Source organism: Schistocerca nitens, chromosome 8 (assembly GCF_023898315.1).
Source record: "Schistocerca nitens isolate TAMUIC-IGC-003100 chromosome 8, iqSchNite1.1, whole genome shotgun sequence".
NCBI classification, from domain to species: domain Eukaryota; kingdom Metazoa; phylum Arthropoda; class Insecta; order Orthoptera; family Acrididae; genus Schistocerca; species Schistocerca nitens.
The window spans coordinates 61876368-61891084 of record NC_064621.1 but is presented as its reverse complement, the minus strand read 5'-3'; the positions used below and the strand labels follow the sequence as shown (position 1 = coordinate 61891084).

Sequence of the window (14717 nt, the reverse complement as noted above, 5' to 3'; positions counted from 1 at the left end):
GACATGATATGTATATTCTTTCGCGTTTGCTGTTGTCTCACTCTAGTTTCGTAGTTTATTAGGCAGACAGGATTTAAATGAGATAGCAACAAACATGAAACAATACATGGCAAAATGATTATATTCATATTATTCTTATGGTCAAGAGAATACTGCATATGATTCACAATTCATAAAAGTTTCTTTTAGCAACAATCTCTTCTAACGTAGGAAAAAATTCAGAACGTACAGTTGGCCATATTGACAAACATCCCAAACAGTCTTGCCAGTCGGATTTTCATAGTACATTGAAATCCTGCTACATTCGAAGATGAACAATACGGAATTTGTATTTACTTCGTTGGATAATGTATGAAAATGCAGTGGTCGAAACTCGGGGCGGAGAAAAAAGCTCATCTTCCACTATTTTTTTTTTTTTTTAATTTACTTACTGATGCAGAGGTTTTGGTGCCAGTATTTATCTTTGTGCCTGCAAAGCAGGCCTGTGTAGCGCTACATATATTCGACGGCAGAAGTTAGTTGTGGCGGCACCTACCAACATTTTTCAGAACTTCTGCTTGCTTTGCACACGATTCTAAGCCGCAGGCGATTTTTTGGATTACAAAAACCGGAAAAAAGTGCGGCTTAGATTTGAGTAAATATGGCAACAAAGTATTTTCCCAGTTGTTCATTATCATCTATTAGACTGTCATGCCTGGTGATCCAGCAGTAAACTACTTGCCTGGAAATTGAGAGGTCATGGGACTGAATTCTGGTAGACAATGGATGTTTTCAGTCTGCCTTTATTCTAGCCTTCACAGCTTGACAATGTGAGGAACTGCCAGGAATTATACTTGGTTTGGATTTCACATTAAAATGTAGGTCCTTTTTCCTCCATTGGATGGCTGGGGTAGATTACAGATACCCAAGTTGCCGAAGAGGCATCCAACATAAAGACTTGCACTCAGTCATTGAGTGACACAAAGTAGTAGTTGTTATTGTTATTGTTATTATTGTTATTATTATTATTATTATTATTATTATTATTATTATTATTATTTTGAACTGAAGCGGTTTTCAGTACATACAAATGTTCCAGATGCAGCGAGTCACTATGTGATCGAGGCTAAGGAAGCAACAAATTATATCCCTTACACTAATGCATCTTCACACCAATATGCAAAGTTATTCCTGCTTCCCAGAGAGTTCAGTCAAATTATTATGTCAACTCAGAGTGGCATAACTGTGTCCTTTCTCAATTTGCACACTATTGACATTCGTTTTTTCATCTGCAGTCAAAACTGTTATGGCTCAATCAATTGTTGTCTTGTGACTATATTAATCAGATCTTCTATGGAAACATCGAACTGTAGGGATCGAAGAAATGCATATAACTGCTGTTAGGTCCACTGCACTTTCAGTGCCTATACTTTTGAGGCCTGTTATTAATTTGACTCCTGACCTGAGTACTTTGTATGCAGACTTCTGCATCTGCCTCTAATTGTTGATTCTCTGCACTTATTTGCTTTATTGTGGCCTATAAATCATGACACAATTTTCTAGGAAATTTTCAAGGGATCACATCAGGATGGGAGGATTATGAGAATGTGGAAGAGGGAAAAGACAATCAGCATCAAAATCTTATCAGCACCAAAACTATGATCGTATTGAAGTTACATATACTTTATTTGTCAACTTATGAACACAAAGCACAGACATTGCCCTGCCCACCTTACCACTTCCATCCCTACTAAAGTGATTGACATATGACCCGTCTTATGTCACACAGAGTTAACATTCTCCACTGGGTCAGTAGCTTCAAGCACAAGATTTGTCAATGGAGTAATGTGTAGGTCTGGATGACAGTGGGGTAAATGCATTCACACAGATGTCCTGGCACATAATACTTCAGGATAAAGGCATGGGTTCTTAAATATGCAAACGTAATAAATGATGGATTAGGTCATATTACATAATGCTGAGTAATTCTGAACATGATTAAAAAGAGGATTAATTTTTTCTTCATAGTATTCCCTTCAGATGAATGAGGGTAAGCTAAAAAGTAGTGCTTCCATTAACTCTAAGACTTTTGAAATAAAACAAACTTCATTCTACCTCTTTATTCCTCATGTCTACATATTAATTTCTCAACATAGTCACTCTGGTGATATGTCTTAACAAGAGACCAGTTTGTTGATACAGACACTGTAGAATGTTTGACTTTGTTGATGGAGTCACATCTACATCTACATTAGTGATGCGAAGGAAGTGCAACAACAGAAGCATTCCAAATTTAGTGGAAGCGGAAATGGGAGGAAAAAAGGAACAATTCTTTGTCAAAGACTATTTTTTATTATATTAATACTCAAAGTTCATCAATGGCAGATTATATTTAACAAAAAGTAGTTTTGCTGTTTTTCATCCTGCAATCTACGTTGATGTTCTTCGTATATGAGGCCAGCTCCACCGAATAACTCTTCACTGGCTACACTACTGGGAGGAGCTGACAAATACTGGTGAGCTAGTGGCAATAGATACTGGTATTTGTGTCCATTTGTTTTTCACCACATTAGTGAATCATCTTTTAGAAGTGGCACTGAAAGTATATTGTCATTTTCGAATTCTAACGTTTGTAACAATGTTTCTAACGGAAATTCTATGATTAAGCCACAGCTTGTTGAAGGCTGAGTTTCAATTTCAAATCTGCACATTTTAAAGCTAGTAGGTACAGAGTCATCTTGAGATGAGTTTGGAGCTCTGATTTTCATCATCATCATAATAAGTATTTGGAACTCAACTTGCTATATGACAATACCATTGAAAAATTTGGGCCTTTATCGTCGATCTAAATACGTCACAATGGTGTGCTTATTAATTTTGGTCAGTTCTCCAAATCTCATGCTCAAATTCAATTCATCATGTAATTTTCTTGTAAAATTTTGGAACTTTTCTGAAGTATTAGTTTTTGTTTCTTCTTGTTGTAAAGTGATCACAAGAACTTGAATTAGTGGTATGACATGAAATGCTCACTTGAGAACTGCTTAAGTTTGTAGTAATTTCTGCAAATGTTTTCATTACTTCCACAAATTTGAAAATCGTTCCCTCACATAGAATATGCCGTTCCAGTGCAAAACAGAAGAAATTAAATTAATAGATAGGATTTTCATAAAAATGAAATACACAATACTTACGCTAAAGATATACCACAAAATTAAAATTCATTTATATATATATTTAACAATATTCACCATGTTGGGCAATCTGAATGATAGATAAAGCAGGTTGCTTAACATGTGCCCTTTGAATTTTTGCCAGCTTGGTTTGTGCGACTAAGGAATTATTGAAAAGGGTGGCAATTTTTCTCAATTTAGCCATAAGTTGTAGGAGCCACTCCTGTGATACCACAGCAGCTCGAATACAATACGCGATGTATTGCACAATTCGCGTCATCAAAGGCAGACAACTGCAGAGTTTTAATCATGTCCGATCCACAATCGTGTATAATACAATACTCTGCTTGGTGATTTATGCCCCATTCTTGAAGTATCATTTCAGATTTTGTCAATATTACATCACCTGTATGATGCCGAGTCATGACTTCACATTTCAAAATTATAGACATCTTGTGAAAATTCTTTGAAGTACCATGAGAAGTCAAACTAAGCAATGAAGTTCCAGAATGCAGATCAGACCATATGTCAATTGAGAAAGATATTTTTTTTAAATTCTTCAAGTACATTTTTGATTTTTCTTGCCAGCTTATTGTACATGTTCTCACTCAAATACAAAGTAAAAAAAATCATGAACTTTCAACTTATACTTTGGAAGAACAGCATGCATTACTCAGCAAAGGCCAGTACCCTAGACAAAATTAAACAATAAGTTCTGGAGAACAATCATTTCAGCAATCACATAATCCATTTGTTGAGATTTTAGGTGTGAGGAATCCCAATAATCATTTACTTGCAGACATTGTTGCAATGTAAGTTGCTGTTTAGCATCTTTGGATGTAATAAAAGAAACCTATAACAATGACATAAAAATAGTAAAATACCGAAGAATTTAAATATGTAAAAAGAAATACAAAAATAAAATACCACGTTGTTAAACAGCGCACATCAATAATTGACAGCATGCCCAGCTAAAGCGACAATCATGAAAGAAAAGTTTCTTAACCAATTTGTAAATAATATTGCAGTTTTTCAGCAGGAAGTTAATATAAAAATATTGGATTTTATTCTTCATATTGCAACTAGGTTTTGTTACCTTATTTACTATCATTAGTGTTCATTTTAGAACTGATGATAGTAAAGAAGTTACTGACACCTGGTATGCAATATAGAGAATAAAATGCAATCAATAAACTAACATTCTACTTAATAAATGCAAGATTCACACTGGTGCAAATTATAAACAGTTACTTGAGTACAATCACTCTTCTTTAGAGAAATGGAAGATAACATTCTTAGATTTTTTTTATTTATTTATTTTTTTTTTTTTTTAATTATGTAGAGTGCGATAACTTTTTAAAGTGCTCACCTCAGATTGGGTGATGGGCAGGGATGTAAAACCAGTTTAAATTTCGTGCAGTGCTGCCAACATACACTGATTTGCAGCTCACATACTACAGTGGTATCTTTATTCCATGGCACAGACTGTTATATGCTCATATCGTGAAGTGCTGGCAGCAACAAGAAAAGGTACAATATCTATCAACTTGTACCAACACAATCTAAGCAGATCTAAGGGTGAGGTGAGCTCTTTAAAATGTTATCATATGGAGAATCATTTGGACAAAACAGATTTGCACCAGCAGTGGACAGAGCTCACCCTATAACAACTGAACTATATTATTAGTACGGACTACATTACTATAAAATATTGACTAACCTTTTGTTTTTTCATCTCCACTCAAAGTCCAATAGTTTCATCTTACTTCTCAAACTCTGCAAACTTCTCAACATGATTTAAGATGACTCTTCAATGCGGTGGTCGTACGCCCTTTTCGTGAATATACTTTTTCATAGATTTTGCTTTTGGTACTTAAATCATTAATCTCAACACAACAGTTCCAAATAAGACTCGTTTTTGGTTTCATTATTGCACTCTTTAACTAATGTTACACCACAAAACTGTTGAGTAAAAACCACTGTACAACACAGTAATATTACACAGCAAAACAAAGTAGACTGACGAGTGAGAAAATGCTGTACTTTCCTCGCTATGGACACAGATCACTGCGTAATCATCCAATAAAGCAACAATCGCTAAGGGCACATGTTGGCTTGCTACACACCCCACCAAACAAACTCCTGTCTGCGCAACAGCTGGCATGTTGGGCCAATACACTCTAGCATCGACTATCTCTCCACTGTTGAAAGTTCCAATAAACTTCTAATATAAAAATGTGGGAGTCGATGTGGAATAATGTGCAGAACTTCCACAGCTGTGGAAGTGGAAGCAGAGGTCTGTTGCACCACTAATCTACATCTATGTGATTACTCTGTAATTCACAATTAAGTGCATGGCACGGTTCATCAAACCATCTTCAAGCTATTTCTTCACCATTCCACTCTCAAACAGCTGGTGGGAAAAATGAACAGTTCAATCTTTCTGTCTGAGCTCTGATTTCTTATTTTATTATGACAATCATTTCTCTCTATGCAGGTGGGCGCCAACAAAATATTTTCACACTGATGAAAAAGTAGGTGATTGAGACTTGATAAGAAGATCCTCCCACAGCAAAAAAACACCTTTGTTTTAAAAATTAACACCCTAATACATGTACCATGTCTGTGGCACTCTATCTCCCATTTTGCAGTAATAGAAAATGACTCGCCCTTCTTTGAACTTTTTTGAAATCTTCCATCAATCCTATCTGATGTGGATACCATGCAACATAACAGTAATCCAGAAGAGGGCGAAAAAGTGTAGTGTAAGCAGTCTCTTTAGTACACCTGTTGGATTTTCTGAGTGCTCTGCTAATAAATCACAGTCTTTGGTTTGCTTTCCCCCCCAAAACTATCTATGTGATCATTCCAATTTAAGTTACTCGTAATTGTAATCTATAAGTATTTAGTTGAACCTAAAGCCTTTAGATTTGTGTGATTTACTGTGTGACCTAAATTTAGCAGACTCTTTAGTGCTTATGTGGATGACTTCACACTTTTCATTATTTAGAGTCAGTTGCCACTTTCCATGCCATACAGATATCTGGCTAAATCATTTTGGAATTAGTTTTGATTATCTAATGACTTTTCAAGATGATAAATGATAGCATCATCTGCAAACAATCACAACCTCACCTCTACTTGCATTGCTTCATCACTATTAAAGTGAAGTCCTTCAAGTTTTTCTTTAAGTTACACAAACAGACGAAAATCGGATGGGGACAAGTCGAGACTGTATGGAGGATGATCGATAACAAGGAAGCAAAGGCGTTGGATTCTTGTGGAAGTTATAGTGCTCATGTATGGTCTGGCATTGTCATGCTGAAGGAGAGGGTGCTTCATGTGTGGACAAATTCTTCAAATTCGAATGTTAATTACAGCAGGCTGTTTCTCATACACCGACATAATTGCATTACACACCACCATGCTATAAGCTACAATTCTGAGCCCTCTATCGGCAGAGGGCTGCAAATATCTAACCATGAAGAATAAAAATGTAAAATGTTAGCAACTTTTTTTAATTTAAAAAGCTTTTAAGAGTTTTCACACAAAAATTTCAGAGGTATTACTTTTCAGCGTGCCCTCATAACACCTGCATAGAGAGTGAAATGGTTCTGTGCATTTTTCATAATTTTCTAATCTCCAGACTTACAGATCATTTTAGTATCACCTGTAGCAAAGCATAATCTGTTGCTGCAGTAGCAAAATCTTCACATATATCGCTCTTTCAGAAAATATGTTGATATCAAGACATATTTCAAAGATCTGAGAAATTTGGGTGTAGAACTAATGATTATCTTCGAACAAAATATTGGTACTTACAATGACTAATACAGCTGGTGTATATTCTGTGTCTCCCATTTCTCTGGAGTTGATGATTAGCTCCACACCATACCAGAAAGCTAAAGCATAGCTGCTGTATATGATGAACCACATGACACCACCTCCCAGGCCAGAGAAAAATCCTCTCCTGATGCCAGTTGTCTCAGCTGCATGAAGTCTCTCTTTGTACCTAACAAGCAATAAAACAAATTTACATTAAATTAGTTTCTCAGTCATTTGATTCAGTTCTCATTCATTACCAAATGTAATAATCTAGATATTTCAATAAATATCAAATTTACAGACTTTTTAAAAAGATTCCAAGATAGTCTCTATTAATTTCTTTTGCTTTATCTTATTATTTAAATATGAACTAGGACAGACTATCACTCACCACAAAGGGGAGGAAATGAGCAGTGAACTGGCACAGCAATCAGAGATGACAGGGGCCACGTGAAAGGTGTGTGTGTGTGTGTGTGTGTGTGTGTGTGTGTGTGTACTTACCACTGCATGTGACAAAGGACTTTGTCAAATAGTTAAAAAACATGCAACAGTATACTTTTAAATGTGTCCATCTGGTGTGCAACACCTGTTTTGAGTGATAAGTAGCAACCTATCTAAATTCATACTGTTTTTCCCTTGCAGATTTTCCACAATTTTTCTGATGTTTTGAATGTTATAGTCAGTTTCAGCAACACTAATAAAAAGTTCCTTCTTTTTCTTCTGTGCATACCTACACCTCTTCCTTTCCTTGTTGTTACTCCATAATTTAGCTCCTTTGCGATTATAACTTTCATTGCTTGGGAATCTTCTTCAGATTATTTTGCACAGTTTTACTACCTTGTCTTCCTTCAGTTTCATTTCTTTGCTTCATCTTTGTCCCAATCCATAAATTAAACAGTGGAAAATCCAGGATAGAATGTAACAATAATATGAAAACAACAGTTGCTACTCACCTTATAGTGGAGATGCTGAGTTGCAGACAGGCACATCAAAAAGACTGTCAGGAAGTTAACTTTCAGCCAACAACACACACATGCACGCACGCACGCACGCACGCACGCACACACAAATGCTACTCACACACATATGACCACAGTCTCTGGCAGCTGGCTCCAGCTATTTTGACTGATTGGCACATCTCCCTCTTCGTTCATCCATACAGCCTAGGCAGAGCTGGAGCCCATGGGATTCTTGATGGTCTTATTCAGTGAAACTGATACTTTTGAGTATAGGTGTTGTCTTTCTGTGAACTCTGTTGGTCAGTAGAACATCCACGATTCTATGACGTGGCACATCTAGGTGTCACGCGATTCTTGTCATAACCATAGAAGCTTAATTTCTTTTATCAGCTAGTGCCCTCTTTTAATTCATGAAGAACTTCCCTGGCGTCTCCAAAGAAACTGGGCTTGGGTGACTTTGCTTTGAGTAGAGCACAGGATGAATCTTGACAGACATTTTTAGTCACCTTATGTGTCAGCGATGTTGAACTTGTTCTAATGCACCGACAAGACCTGAGATACAGCACACTTTAGGTGTAACCACGAAAATGAGGCATCTTATTTCCAGTGTTTCCAAGGAGTCCACTATCTCTTTCTCAGATAGATTAACAGCAGTCCAGTCAATTTCTTCCTGTCATTTTGTGCATTAGGAATGTGTATGAAATTCCCCTGAGTCAACAGCAGCTATGATGAGCAGGCATCAGATGTTACATTATCAACAGGACCACAGGAAGGCCAAGGATAGGGGTGGAGGACAGGTATAAAGAAAGGAGCAGCCCCTTTACAGTTCAAAGTGACCTAATGATGATGACTAAGTACATCAGCAAAATATTGTACCAATCTGACATTAATAAATATCCACGAAAACTTCAGTTAATATCGGCAGCAGAAAATCATGAGAACTTACCTTTCTGAAATAAAATGAGAGAAAACAGTGGCAAATATTTGCTGATGTTGCAGAAATAACATTAAGAACAAGAACAACTACCTCCTGCACCCTGACCTGTTCCAAATGAATTTTCTACGAAAGTATCAAAACAATTTTTAAAAGGATTCACTGGAAATAATTAAGTATTTTTCTTTACTGTACTTTGGTCACAGTTGTGTTTGGTATGGCCACAACTAGTTTAGAACTACAAGTTCATTTTCAAGCCAAACCTATTAAAGCTACACTAACAGTGCTCATTTAGGGGACCAATTCACACACAGACAATAGACACATTATACATAGTCACACAAAATGTGTGGTGTAAAGGCAGAGTTTTTTCTTAGTGGCATACTTCAGCTGCTGTTTGTGTTTGGTACGTTTTCACCATGTTGCATATGCCAATTACCTGTTATAAATCTTTTTGTTGAATGGCCACCTTTAGAAAATGTTCTGGTGGTCCAGCTATTCTATCCCATCGATATATATGAACTTGCTTTTCTTCTGGACTTTGATCCTTGCTGGGTGATCCTAAAATGTTTGATCATGATAACTACTTCAAGCTACCAGATAAACTTCAAACTGTCATTTGCACTTCTCTGTATTTAGTCTTCAAGTCTCACAATGACAGATCCCAGTAATCAGAACTCAAAGTACTTTAACCAAACATCAAACATTAACACCTACAGATATATAACATCCGACTCTTGGGCCACATACTAAAATTCTCTTTAACATAAAAGTGACTCATTTGTTTTGGGTTCCATTGATATTGTCGGTGGCCCCCTCTTACTCTGAGCCTTCCACAACACCCCCAACTTGGAGTGCCAAACCATACGTAGAGCTTCACACAACAAGAGAACGTCACACATCACACAAACTGCTCACTGCTACCTGATAACAAAATCATTTTCAGGTGGTAAAAATATAGATAGTGGACCAGGATATCTGATAAAAGGCCCTGTCACATTACAAACATCAGACCAATTTCACAATGTAAATGTATTCATGAAGTGAAGCTGAACTAGACTCTGGTTCAACTGCTCTTTTTTTTACCAGGATATCTGATAAAAGGCCCTGTCACATTACAAACATCAGACCAATTTCACAATGTAAATGTATTCATGAAGTGAAGCTGAACTAGACTCTGGTTCAACTGCTCTTTATCAATTGTATCTACATCTACATCTGCACTGTGAAATTGGTCTCACATTCCATGTGAGTATGTGTCATGTACATTACCCATATGCAAATTCATTGCTGCCTAACCAGCGGACCTCGGGGAAGATCAGTTTGGATTCCGTAGAAATGTTGGAACACGTGAGGCAATACTAACCTTACGACTTATCTTAGAAGAAAGATTAAGAAAAGGCAAACCTACGTTTCTAGCATTTGTAGACTTAGAGAAAGCTTTTGACAATGTTGACTGGAATACTCTCTTTCAAATTCTGAAGGTGGCAGGGGTAAAATACAAGGAGCGAAAGGCTATTTACAATTTGTACAGAAACCAGATGGCAGTTATAAGAGTCGAGGGGCATGAAAGGGAAGCAGTGGTTGGGAAAGGAGTGAGACAGGGTTGTAACCTCTCCCCGATGTTATTCAATCTGTATATTGAGCAAGCAGTAAAGGAAACAAAAGAAAAATTCGGAGTAGGTATTAAAATTCATGGAGAAGAAGTAAAAATTTGAGGTTCGCCGATGACATTGTAATTGTGTCAGAGACAGCAAAGGACTTGGAAGAGCAGTTGAGCGGAATGGACAGTGTCTTGAAAGGAGGATATAAGATGGACATCAACAAAAGCAAAACGAGGATAATGGAATGTAGTCAAATTAAATCGGGTGATGCTGAGGGGATTAGATTAGGAAGTGAGACACTTAAAGTAGTAAAGGAGTTTTGCTATTTAGGGAGTAAAATAACTGATGATGGTCGAAGTAGAGAGGATATAAAATGTAGACTGGATGGTCGAAGTAGAGAGGATATAAAATGTAGACTGGCAATGGCAAGGAAATCGTTTCTGAAGAAGAGAAATTTGTTAACATCTAGTATAGATTTAAGTGTCAGGAAGTCGTTTCTGAAAGTATTTGTATGGAGTGTAGCCATGTATGGAAGTGAAACATGGACGATAACCAGTTTGGACAAGAAGAGAATAGAAGCTTTCGAAATGTGGTGCTACAGAAGAATGCTGAAGATAAGGTGGGTAGATTACGTAACTAATGAGGAGGTATTGAATAGGATTGGGGAGAAGAGAAGTTTGTGGCACAACTTGACTAGAAGAAGGGATCGGTTGGTAGGACATGTTTTGAGGCATCAAGGGATCACAAATTTAGCATTGGAGGGCAGCGTGGAGGGTAAAAATCGTAGAGGGAGACCAAGAGATCAATACACTAAGCAGATTCAGAAGGATGTAGGTTGCAGTAGGTACTGGGAGATGAAGAAGCTTGCACAGGATAGAGTAGCATGGAGAGCTGCATCAAACCAGTCTCAGGACTGAAGACCACAACAACAACAACAACAACAACAACAACAACAACAAATGAGTTGCATCAAAAGCTCTACAAAGATGGGGAAATAAACAATGAGAAGATGCTGGTTTCAAACCAGACCTTACTGATATAAGTATCTAGGACCTGGATTGCGCTCGCCAACTGCTCGTACTGCAGGCGCAATCAAAGTAGCAGTTTTTGTGTCAGTTTTAGTATGTTAAAATTTGTTTATTATACATAAATAATATTGGCACTAAGTATGTCATCAGATGCACACACACACACACACACACACACACACACACACACACACACACACACACACACAATGGACAGATTATGGTGGTTTAGTGTGTGTGTGTGTGTGTGTGTGTGTGTGTGTGTGTGTGTGTGTGTGTGCGCGCGCGCGCGCGCGCGCGCGCGCGCGCGCGTGAATTGTAAATGTGTTTGCCTGCCACTCAATGCTTCCGCTATGTGATGGGTAGCAGTCTAGCCTCATTCATTGCTGCTATTCCATCCCAGATGTTCCATTGTTTGAAAATTTAATAACATTTAGTTGTAAATAGAGTTTATAACAGCCACTTTACTACGTTAATGAATAGTTTGACTTGTTAAACCCTCTTATCTCTCTCTTTTATGATTAAAATTACGAAACTCTACAAATTACCAGTATAAACATGGACAACTTAAGACAATATACACTCCTGGAAATGGAAAAACGAACACATTGACACCGGTGTGTCAGACCCACCATACTTGCTCCGGACACTGCGAGAGGGCTGTACAAGCAATGATCACACGCACGGCACAGCGGACACACCAGGAACCACGGTGTTGGCCGTCGAATGGCGCTAGCTGCGCAGCATTTGTGCACCGCCGCCGTCAGTGTCAGCCAGTTTGCCGTGGCATACGGAGCTCCATCACAGTCTTTAACACTGGTAGCATGCCGCGACAGCGTGGACGTGAACCGTATGTGCAGTTGACGGACTTTGAGCGAGGGCGTATAGTGGGCATGCGGGAGGCCAGGCGGACGTACCGCCGAATTGCTCAACACGTGGGGCGTGAGGTCTTCACAGTACATCGATGTTGTCGCCAGTGGTCGGCGGAAGGTGCACGTGCCCGTCGACCCGGGACCGGACCGCAGCGACGCACGGATGCACGCCAAGACCGTAGGATCCTACGCAGTGCCGTAGGGGACCGCACCGCCACTTCCCAGCAACTTAGGGACACTGTTGCTCCTGGGGTATCGGCGAGGACCATTCGCAACCGTCTCCATGAAGCTGGGCTACGGTCCCGCACACCGTTAGGCCGTCTTCCGCTCACGCCCCAACATCGTGCAGCCCGCCTCCAGTGGTGTCGCGACAGGCGTGAATGGAGGGACGAATGGAGACGTGTCGTCTTCAGCGATGAGAGTCGCTTCTGCCTTGGTGCCAATGATGGTCGTATGCGTGTTTGGCGCCGTGCAGGTGAGCGCCACAATCAGGACTGCATACGACCGAGGCACACAGGGCCAACACCCGGCATCATGGTGTGGGGAGCGATCTCCTACACTGGCCGTACACCACTGGTGATCGTCGAGGGGACACTGAATAGTGCACGGTACATCCAAACCGTCATCGAACCCATCGTTCTACCATTCCTAGACCGGCAAGGGAACTTGCTGTTCCAACAGGACAATGCACGTCCGCATGTATCCCGTGCCACCCAACGTGCTCTAGAAGGTGTAAGTCAACTACCCTGGCCAGCAAGATCTCCGGATCTGTCCCCCATTGAGCATGTTTGGGACTGGATGAAGCGTCGTCTCACGTGGTCTGCACGTCCAGCACGAACGCTGGTCCAACTGAGGCGCCAGGTGGAAATGGCATGGCAAGCCGTTCCACAGGACTACATCCAGCATCTCTACGATCGTCTCCATGGGAGAATAGCAGCCTGCATTGCTGCGAAAGGTGGATATACACTGTACTAGTGCCGACATTGTGCATGCTCTGTTGCCTGTGTCTATGTGCCTGTGGTTCTGTCAGTGTGATCATGTGATGTATCTGACCCCAGGAATGTGTCAATAAAGTTTCCCCTTCCTGGGACAATGAATTCACGGTGTTCTTATTTCAATTTCCAGGAGTGTAGATTATAAAAAGTCATTTATCCATGTTTGTCTCTTCTTCTCAACACCAACAATAGTTGGTGTCTGTCAATGACAAAACTGCCTATACTGGCTTATACCAGGAGCTATTCAAGAACTGCGTTTCAGCCATAAAAGTGCACTGTTTTACATTTCTATAAAGGATCCAATTTCACAATATAGCCAAATCAGACCTAGAAGAATACTTCAGCAATGTCAGGAGATGAGAACAGAATACAACAGAATATAGCATATCAGAAGCCAAACTGTTTTATGGTAACCGACAAAGGCAATGAAAGTCGAAATTTTACATACCTCTCAACTTCTTTTTGTTGGCCACCAAACGCCATTACAGTTCTTATAGAACTGAGAACTTCTTCAACAGTTGCACCAGCTGTCCCATATGAATCCAGTTCTTGTGCAGTGAGTGAGCTTTGAACCTAGAATGCATACTCAGTAATAATAAATTTGTTTTCTCAAGAAAATCTAACTTTCATCATGAAGTCCAGATATATACAAGAAAATTCAATACCTTCATCTTTTTCAGCCAAATAAATGACATTCTAAAAGAGAAAGGTGCAACATGTGTAATAATTTTGATATTATAGATTTTATTTAACACATACTAAGAATTAAAAAAAACGTTTTGATATTATTAAATTAACATATCCACCAAAATTACTTATTCATTTTGCAGTCATTGGAAACTTTGCTAGGAACCTCAATTTTTATAAACAGATGCTTATCTCATTATCTACAAGCCTAAAGCAGATCATAATTATCTACACCTTACAACACACATCAAGTAAATAAAAATAATATTAAACATGAAACACTTCCTAATGACCCCCTCCACGCACACACATATTGACCTATTATAGTGGTTGTGTGTTGTGTTTGTGTTTGTGTGTGTGTGTGTGTGTGTGTGTGTGTGTGTGTGTGAAAGAAATTGTCTGGTATGTAGGTAGAGATGTGACAGGAGTGGAGGTGGGTTGCCTTTTTTTCTCATGAGGGAGGGGACACGGGCCTGGACGGTGATTATATGACAAAATTTGGAAGGTGATGGTAGTGGTTATATGTGTTAGTCAATTTAAAGAGTGTGTGGTTTGTCAAGTTGGTTTGATCATTTAAGAGTCATTTCTTTTCCATTATGGAGGTTTGGATGTGGTTTCCTTGTAAGGTGGGGAGGTGTTTTTTGTTTTGTTTATCCTTATGATT

General features: G+C 38.9%; 1 protein-coding gene across 2 annotated transcripts in view; it reads right to left on the bottom strand.

The window, feature by feature from the left end:
* Window positions 1-14717, bottom strand: part of LOC126198441 (multidrug resistance protein homolog 49-like) — a 439165-nt gene that overhangs the window by 199720 nt on the left and 224728 nt on the right. For both annotated transcript variants that reach the window (XM_049934764.1, XM_049934763.1), the window contains exons 8-9: window positions 13815-13939; window positions 6972-7161 (exon numbers count right to left, since the gene is read on the bottom strand). In XM_049934764.1, coding sequence (XP_049790721.1) covers window positions 6972-7161; window positions 13815-13939 — 315 coding nt within the window. The remainder of the gene's footprint in view (window positions 1-6971; window positions 7162-13814; window positions 13940-14717) is intronic.